General features: G+C 42.3%; 2 protein-coding genes across 13 annotated transcripts in view; one reads left to right on the top strand and one right to left on the bottom strand.

Annotated features, from left to right (window-relative positions):
* The window catches only part of LOC110535632 (inversin), a 44,044-nt gene extending 42,455 nt beyond the window's left edge, over window positions 1-1,589 (bottom strand). For 3 of the 12 annotated variants that reach the window (XM_090189434.1, XM_036961885.2, XM_090189413.1), the window contains exon 1: window positions 1,405-1,589. The gene's annotated coding sequence lies outside the window, so the exon portion shown is untranslated. Of the gene's footprint in view, window positions 1-420; window positions 791-1,404 lie in introns of those variants that run through there. The other 9 variants (XM_090189437.1, XM_090189399.1, XM_090189438.1 and 6 more) reach the window with 5 other exon arrangements.
* LOC110535698 (endoplasmic reticulum resident protein 44) lies at window positions 706-19,091 on the top strand. Its single transcript, XM_021620883.3, has 11 exons — window positions 706-912; window positions 7,735-7,807; window positions 8,094-8,133; window positions 8,429-8,544; window positions 12,876-13,060; window positions 13,420-13,535; window positions 13,662-13,836; window positions 14,689-14,800; window positions 15,046-15,187; window positions 17,371-17,473; window positions 17,585-19,091. Exons 1-11 carry the CDS (start codon window positions 856-858, stop codon window positions 17,687-17,689), a joined length of 1,224 nt encoding a protein of 407 aa, XP_021476558.1. The 5' UTR covers window positions 706-855; the 3' UTR covers window positions 17,690-19,091.
* Window positions 19,092-19,125: the final 34 nt, after the last annotated feature.

Here is a 19,125-nt window from a genome sequence, read left to right as displayed (position 1 = left end):
AACTATCTGACTGTAATATTTTTTCTACTACTGTAGTTACTTGTGAAGTGTTAAGTAATAACTGTGTAATAAGTAACACAACATACTGTATTATTTCAGTAACTTAGCAGTTGTTAGAATTTTTTTTTCTTTCATATTGTAGCCTCGGTAAAGATTTGGTAAAAATACACAAAACAACTGAAACAGCTGGAGAGTCAATAACAGACTACAATACAGTTGATATCCTGCCTGAATCTGTGTAGCTGCCATGGCTTTATGCAGGCGAAAATATTAGATTTAGATTAGATGATTAGTCACATGCACAGGGCAAAATCAGCATGTCACTAACAGGTCAATAAGAAATGACTATCGGTGCATTGAGTTTGATGGTTAGCTAGCAGGCTAGCCTGCATAACTAACGTTAACGATGATGCAACTTACCTTACTCTGTTTGAAATCACGGAATAATTGAGAAAAATATGCATTTAGCAACTGACAACATTAGGACAATGAATGTATATTTTTTAATAGTTATTTGTTCCTCTGATCAGTACCTTCCTGACTCTCTAACGCTAGAAGTTTTGTCCCCGAAAGTGTTCCGTCAGACCACAAACATCTGGGTCGCAAAATATTTAGAAAAATACAACTCCCATTTCCATTCTTCTAACCTCCCAAGAAATACGCCATACTTGTAGTTTTAAGCCTAATTGGGAATCATTGCTAAAGAAAATTATAAAACTATTACTCCCATAAACCACGACGATAAACCCGGAAAGATCGCTCACGTTACCGTGGTCACCCATCCGTTTCCTGCCTCAGCAGCAGAGTTGTATCGGGAGACAGGGAAGACCGAACAACACCATAACCAACTCTACAATGAAACTACCACCAATAGTATCCTCTCTCGAGGTCGGCTTCTTCACGATACTGCTGGTAAGGAACTTCGACAGCTAACTTACACGTCCTCGTATTTGAAGTGCAGTCGGTCTGGCTTCACAAACAGTTAGCTAACATTAGAATTATAGGCATTCGTTTTTCAAAGTGATAGCTACTTTTGTCAATCACAAAATAAAGATGTATTGAACCTGAATATAGTCTTTACATTACTGTACCTAGCTAACGTTAGCTGGCTAAAATAGCTAGTCGGCAAACCTGGTTAATTGAGATCAGCTAGCTGGCTAGCTAAGCTCAGTAACGTTAGCTAACTGTTAGTTAGCAATGTAGAGACATGAGTCATGACCCTCGTTTTCTGTGACCACTCGCCTTACTCTGCCCTGTTATGTTAACTAGCTAGCTAACGACTGTGCAAGTCCAAATCAGTATCTGATTCTAGATGCATGGTGAATCTTAAATCCACGTATCATTGATTGTGTGAGCTAACGTTAGCTATCAGACGTGGCTATATTTGCTGTTTGTTTAACTTACCTAGCTAGCTAGCCAACAGCTAATGTTGTAGTTGTCTTGATTGCTAACATATGTAGCTAGCTAGCCAGGTCGTGGAACGGTACCACAAGTTAGTGAATTTAGCCGTAATCGTGTTGCGGAATGATTGAGCCGGTTGGTGAATTCCTCTGTTGTGGCTCATTCCTATTGGCTGACAACCCGGAACTGATCAAGCTCTGTTCTGCTGCTCAGGATATCGGCCTATTACAGTGTAAACTTTTTTTTTACAGTCAGTCAGGGATTTAAACTAAGTCATAACTAAGTCATATACTTGTTAATCAGCACGATTCATGGCTTTTATAATGGCTTATAATCTAGAAACCGGAAGATAGCTAGAAAGATAGCTAGAAAGATAGCTAGAAAGTAGCTATATGTCTGTATTCATACATTATTTAGGGAATAGGCCTGTCTCGTCACCGTCACATAGTTAAACCAGAGACAGTGGCAACATTTAATTACTGAAATATCTCTTGTTAAACTGAAGCTGTTGTCGCTCAGCAGACATACAGATGAGTGTCACAGCCAGGCTGCTGTGAGATAACCTCATTATACGTAATACCACTAGTCTGGTATTAGTTGACCCTGGAAATAGTGTGTACATTTTATAAATACAACCACATCTGCCACCACCCAGCCTTCTCTCTAAAGTGTTATATTACAACCCACAGTAAAGACAGCTTCTCCTGTTAACACTGACTGTCACCTTAAATGCATACTGTACATACATATACAGTGCCCTCTGTAATTATTGGGAAAGTGAAACATTTCTTCTTCTTTTGGCTTTACACTCCAAAAGTTTGGATTTGAGGGTATTTCATTTGAGGGTATTTTCATCCATGTTGGGTGAACCGTTAAGAAATTACAGCACTTTCTGTACATGGTTCCCCCCATTTTAGGTGACCAAAAGTAAAATAAAATGTTATTTGTCACATGCGGTGAATACTTAAAAAATGTCGGCTCGCACACTCTAGGAGCTCAGATGCAATAATTTAATAACCTAATATTCAACGTTTTGACTGACAAACTGTCTTCATCAGGGTATAATCACAAATACTGCGGGGTGACTAGTTTATATAGTGTCAAAGGACACACACAGGTGTCTGTAATCATGGCCGGTGTGGCCTGATATCATTGGTTAATTCTCATATATAAAAATAACAAAAACATGAATGGATAGCATTCCATCATAGACACAATTTGCCTACCTAGGCCTACAAAACATTTACAATAGCAAAATTACAAGAATGGCTTCAGATCAAAGTCTACGTTGAAACCGAGAGGAGCAAGGGTCTTTAAATTAAAGATCCAGGCAGCCTCTCGTTTTAACAATAAATTATCGAGGTTGCCCCCTATCCTAGGGAGGGTGACATGTTCGTAGTGAAATGCGGCGAATACAACCGGTGTAGACCTTACCGTGAAATTCTTACTTACAAGCACTTAACCACACAACTACTGATCACTACTACTGACTACACCTACTGACCACAACAACAAAACAACTGACCACAACTACAGGCCACAGTCATACAACTACTGATAACAACTACTTACCAAAACTACCGACTAAAACTACTGAACCCCACAAAGTATCACCACAACAACACAACTACTGACCACAACCACACCATTATTCACCATAAAACTATGGACCACACAACTACTGACCACAACTACTGATTACAACCACACAACTACTGACCACAACCACAAAACTACTGACCACAAAACTACTGAACACTTCTGACCAAAACTGATACCACAAGATACTGACCAAAACTACTGATCACAACCAAACTGCTAACCGCAACTACTGACCACACAGCTACAGATCACAACTACTGACCAAAACTATTGACCACTACTGATCACAACTACTAACAGCACCAACTAAACTGACCAAGACTACTGACCAAAACTACTATCCACAAGTACTGACCACATCCACAAAACTACTGACCAAAACTACTGAACCACACATCTACTTATCAAAACGAGTGACCAAAACTACTGATCACTATTGACCACAACTGCTGACTAACTACTGACCATGACCAAAGAAAGAAACACCACAACTAATGAACCTCCCTACTACTTACCCAAACTATTGATAAAAACCACACAAGTACTGACCACAACTACTTACAAAAATGACTGACCATTACTGAATGTAGGGACATGTGCCGAATACAACCGGTGTAGACCTTACCGGGAATTGCTTACTTACAAGCACTTAACCACACAATGCAGTTCAAGAAATAGAGTTAAGAAAATATTTAATAAATAAAATAAAGTAAAAAATAAAATAAAAAATTACACATGATATTTACATAACAATAACAAGGCTATATACAGGGGGTACCGAGTCAATGTGCTGGGATACAGGTTAGTCAAGGTAATTTGTAAAGTGACTATGCAAAGATAATAAACAGTGAGTAGCAGCAGTGAAAAAACAAAGGGGGGGTCAATGTAAACAGTCCAGGTGGCCATTTGATTAATTGTTCAGCCGTCTTAAGGCTTGGGAGTAGAAGCTGTTAAGGAGCCTTTTAAACTTGCTGCTCTGGTACCGCTTGCCGTGCGGTAACAGAGAGAACAGTCTATGACTTGGGTGACTGGAGTCTTTGACAAAGTATTGGTCCCATATTTATAAAGCGCAATGACTACATCATGCTTGTGACTCTACAAATTTGAATGAATCGTGAATAATTACGAGTGAGGAAGTTACAGACTCAAAAAGAGCATACCCCCAAGACATGCTAACCACTAACAATAACAGGGGAGGTTAGCATTTTATATCAAACCCCCAAGACATGCCTACCCCTTACAATAACAGGGGAGGTTAGCATTTTATATCAAACCCCCAAGACATGCCTACCCCTTACAATAACAGGGGAGGTTAGCATTTTATATCAAACCCCCAAGACATGCTAACCACTAACAATAACAGGGGAGGTTAGCATTTTATATCAAACCCCCAAGACATGCCTACCCCTTACAATAACAGGGGAGGTTAGCATTTTATATCAAACCCCCAAGACATGCTAACCACTAACAATAACAGGGGAGGTTAGCATTTTATATCAAACCCCCAAGACATGCCTACCCCTTACAATAACAGGGGAGGTTAGCATTTTGGGGTGGTGTGATATTTGTCCGTTCACGATTCATTCAGGATTATCTGTAATCATGGTAGCATCCACATTAATGTAGAAGTGTTTAGAAACATATTATATTCTTATTTTCAATAAAAGCGACTCCAAAATGACACACTACATTATTTACCATTCATTTCTATTGGGCACAACATAATCTGAAAATCAACCAAAACAAACAGCAAATGCATCCAACAAATTTGTAGAGTCACAAGCTTGATGTAGTCATTGCGTGCTAGGAATATGGGACCAAATACTTAACTTTGTGCTACTTTAATAAACATACACAGTGGGGAGAACAAGTATTTGAAACACTGCCGATTTTGCAGGTTTTCCTACTTACAAAGCATGTAGAGATCTGTAATTTTTTATCATAGGTACACTTCAACTGTGAGAGAAGGAATCTAAAACAAAAATCCAGAAAATCACATTGTATGATTTTTAAGTAAATAATTAGCATTTTATTGCATGACATAAGTATTTGACCACCTACCAACCAGTAAGAATTCCGGCTCTCACAGACCTGTTAGTTTTTCTTTAAGAAGCCCTCCTGTTCTCCACTCATTACCTGTATTAACTGCACCTGTTTGAACTCGTTACCTGTATAAAAGACACCTGTCCACACACTCAATCAAACAGACTCCAACCTCTCCACAATGGCCAAGACCAGAGAGCTGTGTAAGGACATCAGGGATAAAATTGTAGACCTGCACAAGGCTGGGATGGGCTACAGGACAATAGGCAAGCAGCTTGGTGAGAAGGCAACAACTGTTGGCGCAATTATTAGAAAATGGAAGAAGTTCAAGATAACGGTCAATCACTCTCGGTCTGGGGCTCCATGCAAGATCTCACCTTGTGGGGCATCAATGATCATGAGGAAGGTGAGGGATCAGCCCAGAACTACACTGCAGGACCTGGTCAATGACCTGAAGAGAGCTGGGACCACAGTCTCAAAGAAAACCATTAGTAACACACTACGCCGTCATGGATTAAAATCCTGCAGCGCATACAAGGTCCCCCTGCTCAAGCCAGCGCATGTCCAGGCCCGTCTGAAGTTTGCCAATGACCATCTGGATGATCCAGAGGAGGAATGGAAGAAGGTCATGTGGTCTGATGAGACAAAAATAGAGCTTTTTGGTCTAAACTTCACTCGCCGTGTTTGGAGGAAGAAGAAGGATGAGTACAACCCCAAGAACACCATCCCAACCGTGAAGCATGGAGGTGGAAACATCATTCTTTGGGGATGCTTTTCTGCAAAGGGGACAGGACGACTGCACTGTATTGAGGGGAGGATGGGGCAATGTATCGCGAGATCTTGGCCAACAACCTCCTTCCCTCAGTAAGAGCATTGAAGATGGGTCGTGGCTGGGTCTTCCAGCATGACAACGAACCGAAACACACAGCCAGGGCAACCGAGTGGCTCCGTAAGAAGCATCTCAAGGTCCTGGAGTGGCCTCGTCAGTCTCCAGACCTGAACCCAATAGAAAATCTTTGGAGGGAGCTGAAAGTCCATATTGCCCAGCGACAGCCCCAAAACCTGAAGGATCTGGAGAAGGTCTGTATGGAGGAGTGGGCCAAAATCCCTGCTGCAGTGTGTGCAAACCTGGTCAAGAACTACAGGAAACGTATGATCTCTGTAATGGCAAACAAAGGTTTCTGTACCAAATATTAAGTTGTGCTTTTCTGATGTATCAAATACTTATGTCATGCAATAAAATGCAAATTAATTACTTTAAAATCATAATGTGATTTTCTGGATTTTTGTTTTAGATTCCGTCTCTCACAGTTGAAGTGTACTTATGATAAAAATTACAAACCTCTACAGGCTTTGTAAGTAGGAAACACTGCTGATTTAGCAGGTTATCAAATACTTGTTCTCCCCACTGTAAGTGAATTTGTTCCAATACTTTTGGTCCCCTAAAATGGGGTTACTATGTACAAAAAGTGCTGTAATTTCTAAACGGTTCACCCAATATGGATGAAAACACCCTCAAATTCTAGCTCACGGTCTGCACTTTAACCCCATAGTCATTGTTTGATTTCAAACTGTTGGAGTTTACAGCCATAAGAAGAAAACATGCTTCACTGTCCCAATAACTACGGAGGGCACTGTGTCTGTGTCTCTCGTCTTAGAATACACACCTTTTAGAGGGTGTGTCTTCCACCACACACACCCTGCTGATTTGAATGAGTCAAACGACTGATGTTAGATAAAGCTTAGTTATCTGAATGTCCTCATTGACAGGATGCTACTGAGACGCTGGTTTAGAGGGGTTCCCTTAGTATTAATACATGGGAATGTCCAGGCCATGCTTGAGTTAGCCCCAGTCTATATCCTAGCCACAGCCCTGTATTCTGTCCTATGTTCAAACATCAGTCTAGTGACTGGCTCTTGTTGCTGTTTTTGTGTGAAGTTATTGTTATGGTGGTAGCAGAAAATTGGATTGCGCTGTCATAGGACTCGGGGAAAATGCTTGCTGAGATACAGAGAAATACATTTGTTCTTCCAGGGAATGTGAGACTCGGCAAAGTAGAGCATCTCCAGTAACACCACTCTCTGTCAAAGATGGTGGATTAATGAAGATGTCTTACTCGGGCCGTTTACCATTGGAAAAAATTGTCACAGTTCCAGTCTGCTTAAGGAAGGGGTGGCTATCCCATAGACACATGCGATAGCAGCTGAGTCTGGTCTGCTTAGTTCATGGACTGTATATGAACCAGAAAATATTATGCAATGTGATGTCTCACTTCTACTTCTTTCTCTGCCTCCGTGTCCAGTGTATGACACTGTCCTGGTCGCTCTAGTCCATGGGGAAGTTTGACCCTGAGAACAGAGTCCTCTGTTCCACATCACCTGTGGCGTCAACGTCCATCAGAGAACTGAGATGTCTGGATCTCAACAGGACTCATATGGATGAATTATACATAAATAATAAAAAGGGAGGGAGCCAAAGAGAGAGAGAGATGGTTTCTCACCTGTTTGCCTGGTCTGGAAACAGCAACAAGGGAATTCATGGAAACCAATAGGACAGCAGATTTAAAACTTCTTCCGTTAACACTGCAAACACTGACTGGTTGTTTTTGGACTGGGCTCATGTCACATCTGTGTGAGGGACAGGTTCTAGCCATATCATCGCATTAACCCTTTCTTCTCCGGCTCTAGGTGACTGGTCTCTCCACTCCAGGCCAGGCTGAAATTACCAGTCTAGACACAGGAAACATTGAAGACATCCTCAGTAAGACATTATCTGTGACAGGGTATAGAGACATCTCTGTGGTTCTCATCTATCCCTCTTTCTCTCTCCATCTCTGTCATTTCTTCCCTCTCTCTATCATCTCTCCCTGTATTGCTCTATCTTGTGTTGTCTCCTTCCTCAATGCTTTGTGGCTGTTTGACTGTATGAATAACACTAATGATTCACCCACAAACCTCCCTTGCCTATGAGTATGTGTAAATGTACTTCCTGTGTGTTTGACGTTGTTGTAAAACAGTGGGTGTAACGTGTTTTTTTTTCCTCACAGACAATGCTGGAGTGGCGTTGGTTAATTTCTATGCAGACTGGTAAGTGTGTTAGTTCTCCTGTGAACATTTGTCCTCTCCTACTCAATTGTCTGTTTGCATACATTTTCTTTGTGTCCACATCAGTTGTTTGCCTTGTGTGTGTTTAACTAGTGTGTGTGTGTGTGTGTGTGTGAGAGATGAATTAGAATTCCAACACGCTTTAGTGGCATCATGGCTGGAGAGTAATGCAATGTGGCCAAAGCAATTACAGTATGACAGTTCCTCCAAAGGGTAACAATATAAAATCTCATTTGATAAGCAAATTATACCCACATTCTCCCCCCTCTCCTCCCAGGTGTAGATTCAGCCAGATGCTCCAGCCTATCTTTGAGGAGGCATCGAACATCGCGAGGGAGGAGTTTCCTGATGTCACTCAGGTGGTGTTTGCGCGCGTTGACTGTGATCAGCACTGTGAGTGACACGCTCGTACACACACAGGGTTTTAATCCGTAACATTACAGAGTTTGGGCAAACCAAAAGTTAAGTAATTATTACTTTTAGTTCATTTTATGTTACTTTCCCCTTAAGAGGCGTTAGAAGGAGATTAAAAATTGGATGTTGCATTTTACTTTATGGGTTATGTAGGCTTCTTCTAAACCATTGCTTTCTACTTCAATACAGATAATCATACGATTAGGCTATATCTTTACATTGAAATCCAAAGTCGGTCAGATTTCCAGTCATTCCAATTAATGTAATTCTCTTGATCTTCAAGAATAGGATATAGCAATATAGATAAGCCAAATTGTTTAACCTGAGCATGACCCCAAAACTAAGGACTTAGTAGCCTACTCTGTTGTTTAACCTGAGCATGACCCCAAAACTAAGGACTTATTAGCCTACTCTGTTGTTTAACCTGAGCATGACCCTAAAACTAAGGACTTATTAGCCTACCCTGTTTAACCTGAGCATGACCCCAAAACCAAGGACTTATTAGCCTACTCTGTTGTTTAACCTGAGCATGACCCTAAAACTAAGGACTTATTAGCCTACTCTGTTGTTTAACCTGAACATGACCCCAAAACCAAGGACTTATTAGCCTATTCTGTTGTTTAACCTGAGCATGACCCTAAAACTAAGGACTTATTAGCCTACTCTGTTGTTTAACCTGAACATGACCCCAAAATCAAGGACTTATTAGCCTACTCTGTTTATGATTTTGTTGTCATTGAGGACTGATTGGGCTCATTGCTTCAAGTTGAAAAGGAAATGATGCTCTCATGGAATGACATGCTTTGAGCGCTAACGAAAAGTGCGTGTGGAAAAATGAATACCATATGCTGCATTTGCCATAGGACTATTGTTTAAGCTTGTGTTGGTGACACTGATATCTCTATCATTTGCAGCTGAGTTGATCAGAAGTGTGCGAGTTTGAGCATGTGTCCAATAGGCCTATGGACATAATTTTTTTAATCGACATGAATTAGAGCAATAAAAGCCCCACTTGTGGTCTTGTTAAATGAAACTTGTTTTTGATAGCATGTGGAGCACAATACCATGGAGGATTTTAGATTGGAGGAGCCGTCAAACGTTTATTCCACAGACTGTGATCCACACTAAGCAGCTGCAAGAGCACATTTTCACTGGCTGTCCACTGGTTGCAACATTGATTGATAGGCAGCTTTAACTTCAACCATTATTGGGTTAAAATATACATGTTCGTTTGTCCACAGCCATCCACAACAACCATAATCCGTGAGGCGCAAATAGCTAAATGAGAGAGCAGCAGTGTAGATATCAATAACACTAGGAGGTACGACATCCTTACCTCCCATTGTTTATTCAAGTTAAATGTATAATCTTTGGATGCCAACAGCAGTAAAATCAAAATCACATTTTACTTGTCACATTTTTTGTAAGCAACAGGTGTAGAGCCACTGCTTGTTCACCCCGCTATCATCCAGAAGGCGAGGTCAGTACAGGCGCATCAAAGCTGGGACCGAGAGACTGAAAAACTGCTTCTAGCTTTAGGCTATCAGACTGTTAAACAGCCGTCACTAACACAGAGAGGCTGCTGCCTACATACTTGAAATCATTGGCAACTTTAATAAATGGATCACTAGTCACTTTAACAATGCCACTTTAATAATGTTTACATATCTTACATTACTCATCTCATAAGTATATACTGTATTTTATACCATCTATTCCACTTTCCCTTTGCCACTCGGTCATCGCTCATCCATATATTTATATGTATATATTCTTATTCCATCCCTTTACATTTGTGTGTGTCAGGTAGTTGTGGAATTGTTAGATTACTTGTGAGATATTACTGCACTGTCGGAACTAGAAGCACAAGCATTTCGCTACCCTCGCATTAACATCTGCTAACCATGTGTCTGTGACAAATAAAATTAGATTTGATAGACTAACAGTAAAACGCTTACTTGTGATCCCTTCCCAACTATGCAGAGACAAAAATAGAAAAAAAGATATATGAGTCATGATAACTGGGCTATATACATGGGGTACCAGTACTGAGTCAGGATAACTGGGCTATATACATGGGGTACCAGTACTGAGTCATGATAACTGGGCTATATACATGGGGTACCAGTACTGAGTCAGGATAACTGGGCTATATACATGGGGTACCAGTACTGAGTCATGATAACTGGGCTATATACATGGGGTACCAGTACTGAGTCAGGATAACTGGGCTATATACATGGGGTACCAGTACTGAGTCAGGATAACTGGGCTATATACACAGGGTACCAGTACTGAGTCAGGATAACTGGGCTATATACATGGGGTACCAGTACTGAGTCAGGATAACTGGGCTATATACATGGGGTACCAGTACTGAGTCAGGATAACTGGGCTATATACATGGGGTACCAGTACTGAGTCAGGATAACTGGGCTATATACATGGGGTACCAGTACTGAGTCAGGATAACTGGGCTATATACATGGGGTACCAGTACTGAGTCAGGATAACTGGGCTATATACATGGGGTACCAGTACTGAGTCAGGATAACTGGGCTATATACATGGGGTACCAGTACTGAGTCAATGTCCAGGGGTACGAGGTAATTGAGGTAGATATGTACATATAAGTAGGGGTAACGTGACTAAGCAACAGGATATATAATAATCTGCGGGCCCATGCTGAAAATGTTCAGCCTCCTGATGGGGAAGAGCCGTTGTTGTGCCTTCTTCACGACTGTGTTGGTGTGTGTAGACCATGTTAATACCTTATTGATGTGTAGGAACCTGAAGCTCTCGACCCGCTCCACTACAGCCCTGTCGATGTGGATGGCGGCGTGCTCGGCCCTCTGTTTCCTGTAGTCCATGTTAATACCTTATTGATGTGTAGGATCCTGAAGCTCTCGACCCGCTCCACTACAGCCCTGTCGATGTGGATGGCGGCGTGCTCGGCCCTCTGTTTCCTGTAGTCCATGTTAATACCTTATTGATGTGGAGGAACCTGAAGCTCTCGACCCGCTCCACTACAGCCCTGTCGATGTGGATGGCGGCGTGCTCGGCCCTCGGTTTCCTGTAGTCCATGTTAATACCTTATTGATGTGTAGGATCCTGAAGCTCTCGACCCGCTCCACTACAGCCCTGTCGATGTGGATGGCAGCGTGCTCGGCCCTCGGTTTCCTGTAGTCCATGTTAATACCTTATTGATGTGTAGGATCCTGAAGCTCTCGACCCGCTCCACTACAGCCCTGTCGATGTGGATGGCAGCGTGCTCGGCCCTCGGTTTCCTGTAGTCCATGTTAATACCTTATTGATGTGTAGGATCCTGAAGCTCTCGACCCGCTCCACTACAGCCCTGTCGATGTGGATGGCAGCGTGCTCGGCCCTCGGTTTCCTGTAGTCCATGTTAATACCTTATTGATGTGTAGGATCCTGAAGCTCTCGACCCGCTCCACTACAGCCCTGTCGATGTGGATGGCAGCGTGCTCGGCCCTCGGTTTCCTGTAGTCCATGATCAGCTCCTTTGTCTGGCTCTTAATAAAGCCTTGATTTTTTTGTTGCAGTCGCACCATTAGAAGGACTGTATGCTACAAAAGCCTAGTCCTGCTCTTTTCCTGCAAACCATCAAAATGCATTTGGTGTGTCATCATAGTGGTCTTTGATTTGTGGTCCAACAAACTTAAACTGTTTTTTCAATGCTGATTTGAATGTCGTTGAGAAAACAAAGGTGTCCTCATACTTTCTCAATTTAAAAGTAAGTAACAAAGTAGGATTTACATTTTTGTAATTTGATTACAATATTTTAGCTGGTAATGGATTACAGTTAGTTTTTTTGTAATCAGTTACTCCCCACACACACACACACACACACAGACGTTTGATAGGCACGTCCTTTGAGATAAACAAATTAAAGGGAATTATTGATGACCTGCAAACTGTTTGAAGACTAATGACAAAATTGCTGCTGCCTGTGAAGACTGGAGCTTAGAGACACCCTGCAGTGAGACTGACACCTGCCAAACACACAGCACTATGAGAATATTTACTCTCACTGGGGGGCAGCTTTCATCTGAGGGATCAGGGGCTGACTGACGGCTGTGTCTTTAGACAGCTTTAAACACCCTCTATCTGTCTTTTACTCTTTCACCTTTTTTCATCCATCCCCGTTTCTATCCATCCTTTTCTGATTTTCTCTACCTGCCTCTTTTCCTTCATTCCCCTTTCCTTTGTCTGCCTTTCTCCCCTTCTACCTCATTCTATATTAAACTCTGTCTTTATTCACCCCTCTCTCCCGCTCTCTGTCTCTCTAGCCGACATAGCTCAGCGGTACAGGATCAGTAAGTACCCTACGTTGAAGTTGTTCCGTAATGGAATGATGATGAAGAGGGAATATAGAGGTCAGAGGTCAGTCACAGCCATCGCTGACTTCATCCGCCAGCAGAAGGTCGATCCCATTAAAGAGATACACAGTCTGGAGGAGGTCAACTCTGCAGATGTGAGTATCAGGCACACACAAATCAGTGTGTTGTTGTCCAAACATTTGAAAATGTAAAAGGTGTGCCTCAGGGATCTGTTCTAGGACCATTCCTAATCTAAATATTGAATAATAATAATTTATTACATTTGTACAGCGCTTTTCATTATACAGAATAATCTCAAAGTGCATAAAAGTAAAAAATGTAAACCAAATAGAAGATAAAAAGACAACTATACAGGGCAACTGACACAAAGAACACAGCTGACGGGACACCAAGGAGCTATCAACAGAAAGCCTCCTAAAGATTTGTATATGACTCTGTCCTCAAATAATAATTGGTACTGAACCAGGAAAAATGTCTCTCTCTCTCTCTGCAGAGGGACAGGCGTAACATTATTGGTTACTTTGACCAGAAGGATTCTGAGAACTACCACACGTTTGAGAAGGTGGCCAACATCCTCCGAGACGACTGTGTGTTTCTCGCTGCCTTCGGGTGAGTCAAGCCTCTTCAGACCAACCACTGCACTTAGGGTCTACGAAACATTTATAATATAGTTTATATGTTTTTGGTCTGGCATTTGAGTAATCTTTTAATCTTTCCTTTCCTCTGTCCCTCCAGTGACGTGTCCCAGACAGAGAGGTTCAGTGGTGATAATGTGATCTATAAACCGATGGGGGAGACTGTTCCTGACATGGTGTACCTGGGCTCACTAACCAACTTTGATCTCACCTACGCTTGGGCGCAGGACAAATGTGTCCCTCTGGTCCGCGAGATCACCTTCGAAAACGGAGAGGTGTGTTCTCTCTACCTCTTTTTCTTCTCTCCGTTTGATCCAGTCTAAAGTAAATCATTTAGGTTTTGGGCTAGCCCCGGTCTACACCGCTGGGAGTCGTCTTCCAGGTCTGGCTGGCTTCTTCCCCTACAGCAGCCCCATCCTAATGTAATCCTGTCCTTATCTCTTTGCTCATTCATTATCATATGAATAGCGGGGTGTGCATATCCCATTGATACTTGGCCTGGGATGGCACCCACAACATCTACGCCATTTGCCGACAACAAGGCATAGACACACACCTGAATCTCCCACTGACCCGTTAAGGCTTCCGGATGCTTCCCAGCCGAAACAGTTTCTGAACAGTTTCTGCATACATTACATTTTGTGATGTTCTTGTTCATTTTGGACCTCTGCAAGGGTTTTATCTGCTGTTTTGGGCACACCAATTTTTTTCTTGAGGCAATCCGAAGTCGGTAGCCAAAGTCTACGCCCCCTAGTCACAGATTGGTCAACAGTGGGTATTCTTCAATTAAGTGCTTGTTGTCATTCAATGAGATGACCCGTCCTCATACTACACCAAACATCTTAGTCAGATGCAAAATTGCGCAACTAAGATCTCCTCTGCAAAAATGTCAACATTAATGACAGATTTCTCGAGTTCTCTTAGATTAATTCTGACTATTGAAGAAGTGTATAGTGACGTCTCAAAATGGACAAACAGTACTATTTATTTTTTTTCAAAATGTTCACGCGAAGGTCTTTTAAGGGAGTATGCGAGCCCATCGTTTGGTTCGGCTCGGTGCCAGACGAACTGAAGCATGCTGACGCCTTCACTCTTCTTCCTCTTCCCTGTGTGTGTGTGTGTTCCAGGAGCTGACTGAAGAAGGGATCCCATTCCTCATCCTGTTTCACGTGAAGGAGGACACAGAGAGCTTGGAGAAGTTCCAGCACGAGGTGGCACGCCAGCTCATCAGCGAGAAAGGTAGTGTGTTTGTCTTTAAAAGTCTGTTTGTGGCCCAATCACCTAGGGAAATAACAGGGTGTGCCACAGGGTTCAGTGCTGGGACCATTGTTACTCTCTTGTTCTATTTATTTATTTGTGTTGTGTTTTCATCCCCGCCAGGGACAGAGTTGCATTATATTTGTTAGATAACCGTACTATTATAGTCATGGTAATCTCTTAATAAATAATATAAATTATATTAATAACTGTCCCCTCCTGCCTAGGATCTATAAATTTTCTGCATGCGGACTGTGAAAAGTTCCGTCACCCACTGCTGCACATCCAGAAGACGCCAGCAGACTGTCCTGTCATTGCTATAGACTCCTTCAGACACATGTATGTGTACCCTGAGTTCAGAGACATTGAGTAAGTACAACCTCTCTACTTTCTTTTACCTGTCTCTGGTTGAATTTTAATTTTTTACCTCTTAGCCATTTGGCCAACTATTTAGGGCACCTTGAGTGGTTCTCGACCGGTTCCAACCAACATTTCTGTGTTCAGCATGATCTGTGAATGATGCAGCATCAATGCATGTAAACTCTGTGAATGGTCTGGTTGTCCCGCTTCGAACGCCGTCTCCGATGACATGCAGTATGTGAAATCTGACACATCATTTACATGGAGAGCGACAGGTCACATTTTCTGGCCTGTCCAGACAAAGGATAGATTTGCTCTGGCTGTGGAGCTCGCAGCTCCAATTGTGATACGGCGTATGGAACGTTTGTCAGACCATGAGATATTAATTGTTCATCCAAAAGTATATATTTTTGATACTTTGAGGGGTCTTACAATTCAAACTCAAATAGCAAAATGATCCTTGGTATGGCTTTCTTAAAACCCCAAAAATATAAACGCAACATGCAACAATTTCAAAGATTTACAGTTCATATAAGGAAACCAGTCAATTGAAATTAATTAATTAGGCCCTAATCTATGGATTTCACAGGACTGGGAATACAGATATGCATCTGTTGGTCACAGATACCTTAAAAAAAAGGTAGGGCCATGGATCAGAAAACCAGTCCGTATCTGGTGTGACCACCATTTGCCTCATGCAACGCGACACATCTCCTTCGCATAGAGTTGATCAGGCTGTTGATTGTGGACTGTGGAATGATGTCCCACTCCTCTTTAATGGCTGTGCCAAGTTGCTGGATTTTGGTGGGAACTGGAGCACGCTGTTGACTTCATCAAACTGCTCGCACACACAACGCCATTCATGTGGTCTGTGGTTGTATGGCCGGTTGGACATACTGCCAAATTCTCTAAAACGACATTGGAGGCAGCATATGGTAGATATTTTAACATTCAGTTCTCTGGCAACAGCTCTGGTGGACTTTCCTGCAGTCAGTGGCCTTTTTATTGCCCCCAGCACAAGGTGCACCTGTGTAATGATCATGCTGTTTAATCAGCAGCTTGTTATCCCACACCTACCAGGTGGATGGATTATTTAGCAAATAAGAAATGCTCACTAACAGGGATGTAAACACATTTGAGAGAAATAAGCTTTTTGTGTGTATGGAAAATTTCTGGGATCTTTTATTTCAGCACATGGATCCAACACGTGTTGCGTTTATATTATTATTCAGTGCAGAACCCCCCCCCCCCCCCCAGTTTAGACAGGACTTAGACTCTTATGGGTTAACAAATCAATAATGAATGATCTTTGTGATGGTGTTTATTTAATGGATTTTAAACAGCTGAATTGTGGTGTTTGTGTCTTTTTGTTTTTACATAGTCTACAGTTACATTAACAAATGACAATGCTATTGTTTTATTTGAAATGCATTTTCTTTTGTATTCTGTTACCTTCATAAACACAGCCAAGTGATTCTTTTTGCGATAGCATATATGAAGTGTATTTATTAGACTGTTAGAATGTTGATGTCCAAAAGGCTCGTCATTGGCTTGAGGGGTTGTCCCTCGAGGCCAGGCTTTTCTAGTGTTCATTTGTGTCTGACTTGAGTGACAGTATTTGAGATGGCTCATTATTGTTGTCATTAGATTATTTAGATCTGTATGTTGAAAATCTGCATTTGTCAAATATAATACATTCCATTACACACACAGTCCACAGATAATAATAGAAATGTCACACCTTCTAGATAATTCTTCTATTGACGGCCCTGGAAACCGGAGCTAATGTGACATGACTTGGCACGTGCAATTAGTGTTAACTAATCGAATGTAATTTCATCTAATCTATTTTACCCCCATCTAAACCCCTCCCCCACCACTCCCCCTATCACCTCTGTGATCAGACAGACAGAGCCCTGAGGTCTGACACCCGCTTCAACTAATTACATTACATCACATTCACTTCCTCCTCCTCTGGATGTCTGTGTTTGTGTTCTCCCTCCCTCTGTCACCGAGATCAAATTATTTCATTAGCTGTGTGTGTGTGTGTGGTGTCGGCAGCCACCTCTAACATGCAGAGACAGCTTTGATATGGGACCAGCTCTGATGTGATATCAGTTTATGACCTTCTGTCATTAACCACACTTCAATAATGTCATTGGTAGACCTAATGATTATATTAATGTGTGTAGGATCCCAGGGAAGCTGAGGCAGTTTGTTCTGGACCTCCACTCTGGGAAGTTACACAGAGAGTTCCACCACGGCCCAGACCCGACAGACAGCACACCTGGACAGGTCAGAACACCAAACATACTCGTACACCGTCATTATGTGTGTATAAAACGGTATCATTGCAGTAGTAGAGGGAGGTGTGTGTGTGTGTATATAAATGTGTTATTTCATCAGGAGGAGATTGGTGAGGTGGCCAGTAACCCACCAGAGAGTTCCTTCCAGAAGTTAGCCCCCAGTGAGACGCGCTACACACTCCTCAGGGACCGTGATGAACTGTGACCTCAACGACTTTACCACAACCCTGACCTATGACCCACGACCCCATGGCATGCCCTGGAGTCAGTGTCCAGAGTCAGGACAGGCCAGAGGGATGGGACAGCAACACCCCAACTCACCCCCAACACCCTTAATGGAGAGAGAGGAGGAAGAGAGGATAAGGAAGACCAGAGAGTAGGTTAAATCCAGGACAGCTGTGTTGGAATAACCTATATTTTCATAACTCTTACGTGTACAATTTTTTTATTTTAGATAAAAAGGATGAAACCAAAAGAAGAAAATGGTGTGGGGTGGGGTTGGGGGGGGGGGGGATTAGGACAAAAAAAAGAAGCAAAGCGTTTTAACTTTTATTTTTGGAGCTTGTAAATAATAATAGTGTTTGTGCTGAGTGAGCGTTGGTCTTTGTCATCCTGATCTAAATTAAAAAACGATTTACTTTAGGTTCAAAAACATGTAGCACCCTTTTTTTTGACGAGTGAGATCCCTTGCTCCGGTTGTTCAGTCTCATTATGGTTCTTATCTGTGTGTAGTCCAGCTCAGTCCCGTTTGAGTGAGAGAGGGTTCTGGTCCTGGAGGACTACAGTGTCTCGGCTGCATCTCAATAGTTCATAGTTTGTGAAAGCATATTTCTGGCAGGTATCCACTATGCTGCTTCCACCTATCCTATGATTTGAAATAGGATGAGAGGAGACGAGGAAAGGAACACAGAGTATTGAGATGCAGCTTTTCTCTCCCTGGTACTAAACTCATGCAACTGATGGGCCAGAGAGCCTATTCACCTAAGTCACGTTCAGGAGGCACAAAATGGTAGAACATGTTTAGAAACAACGGAGATACTACCATAAACTGTCCAATAGTTAAATGTTTGTTTCCATTGTCTGTCAGAAAAGCATTTTCTCCCTTTTGTACTTGAACGTGCCCCAGATCTGCAATACTGACTCGGACGGTAGTTCCTAAAGGCTGAGAGGTGTCAGTCAGACACTGCTGCTCTAGAGGACAGGAGGGGAACCTCACACTGAAGGAGAAAAATCAGACTCTGGGCTGCATCTCAATCGTCTGCAGTGGCTTCTTCTCCATCTGCACTGGTCTGACACAGGCCAGGCCACGCCCACTTAGCAACAAGTCCAGGTGACAGCAATATGGAAGAAGCTGACCTGGAAAGTATCCTTATTTCACCTGTCACTCAAATCAGTTCAGATGGAGCAATGAAAGGAGACGAGGAGTATTGAGACGCATGCTGTGTGTTTATTTATAGTACTGTGTGTACAGTCCCTCCCTAGAACCCAACAGTACCCTGATCTGACCAATCACGAAGGGAGGGTTAAAGGGGGAGAAATCTCATTTCTAAATCAGTCATCTCGGAGAGGGAGAAAATAAAACAAGTAAATGAAACCATTTTACAGGATGTTGTGTGTTGAGTCTGTTTGTTCAGTTCTACA

The sequence above is a fragment of the Oncorhynchus mykiss genome, chromosome 2, assembly GCF_057628025.1.
Source record: "Oncorhynchus mykiss isolate SJ-2025 chromosome 2, ASM5762802v1, whole genome shotgun sequence".
NCBI classification, from domain to species: domain Eukaryota; kingdom Metazoa; phylum Chordata; class Actinopteri; order Salmoniformes; family Salmonidae; genus Oncorhynchus; species Oncorhynchus mykiss.
The sequence above is the reverse complement of the archived record's forward strand: the minus strand, read 5'-3'. Positions and strand labels throughout refer to the sequence as shown.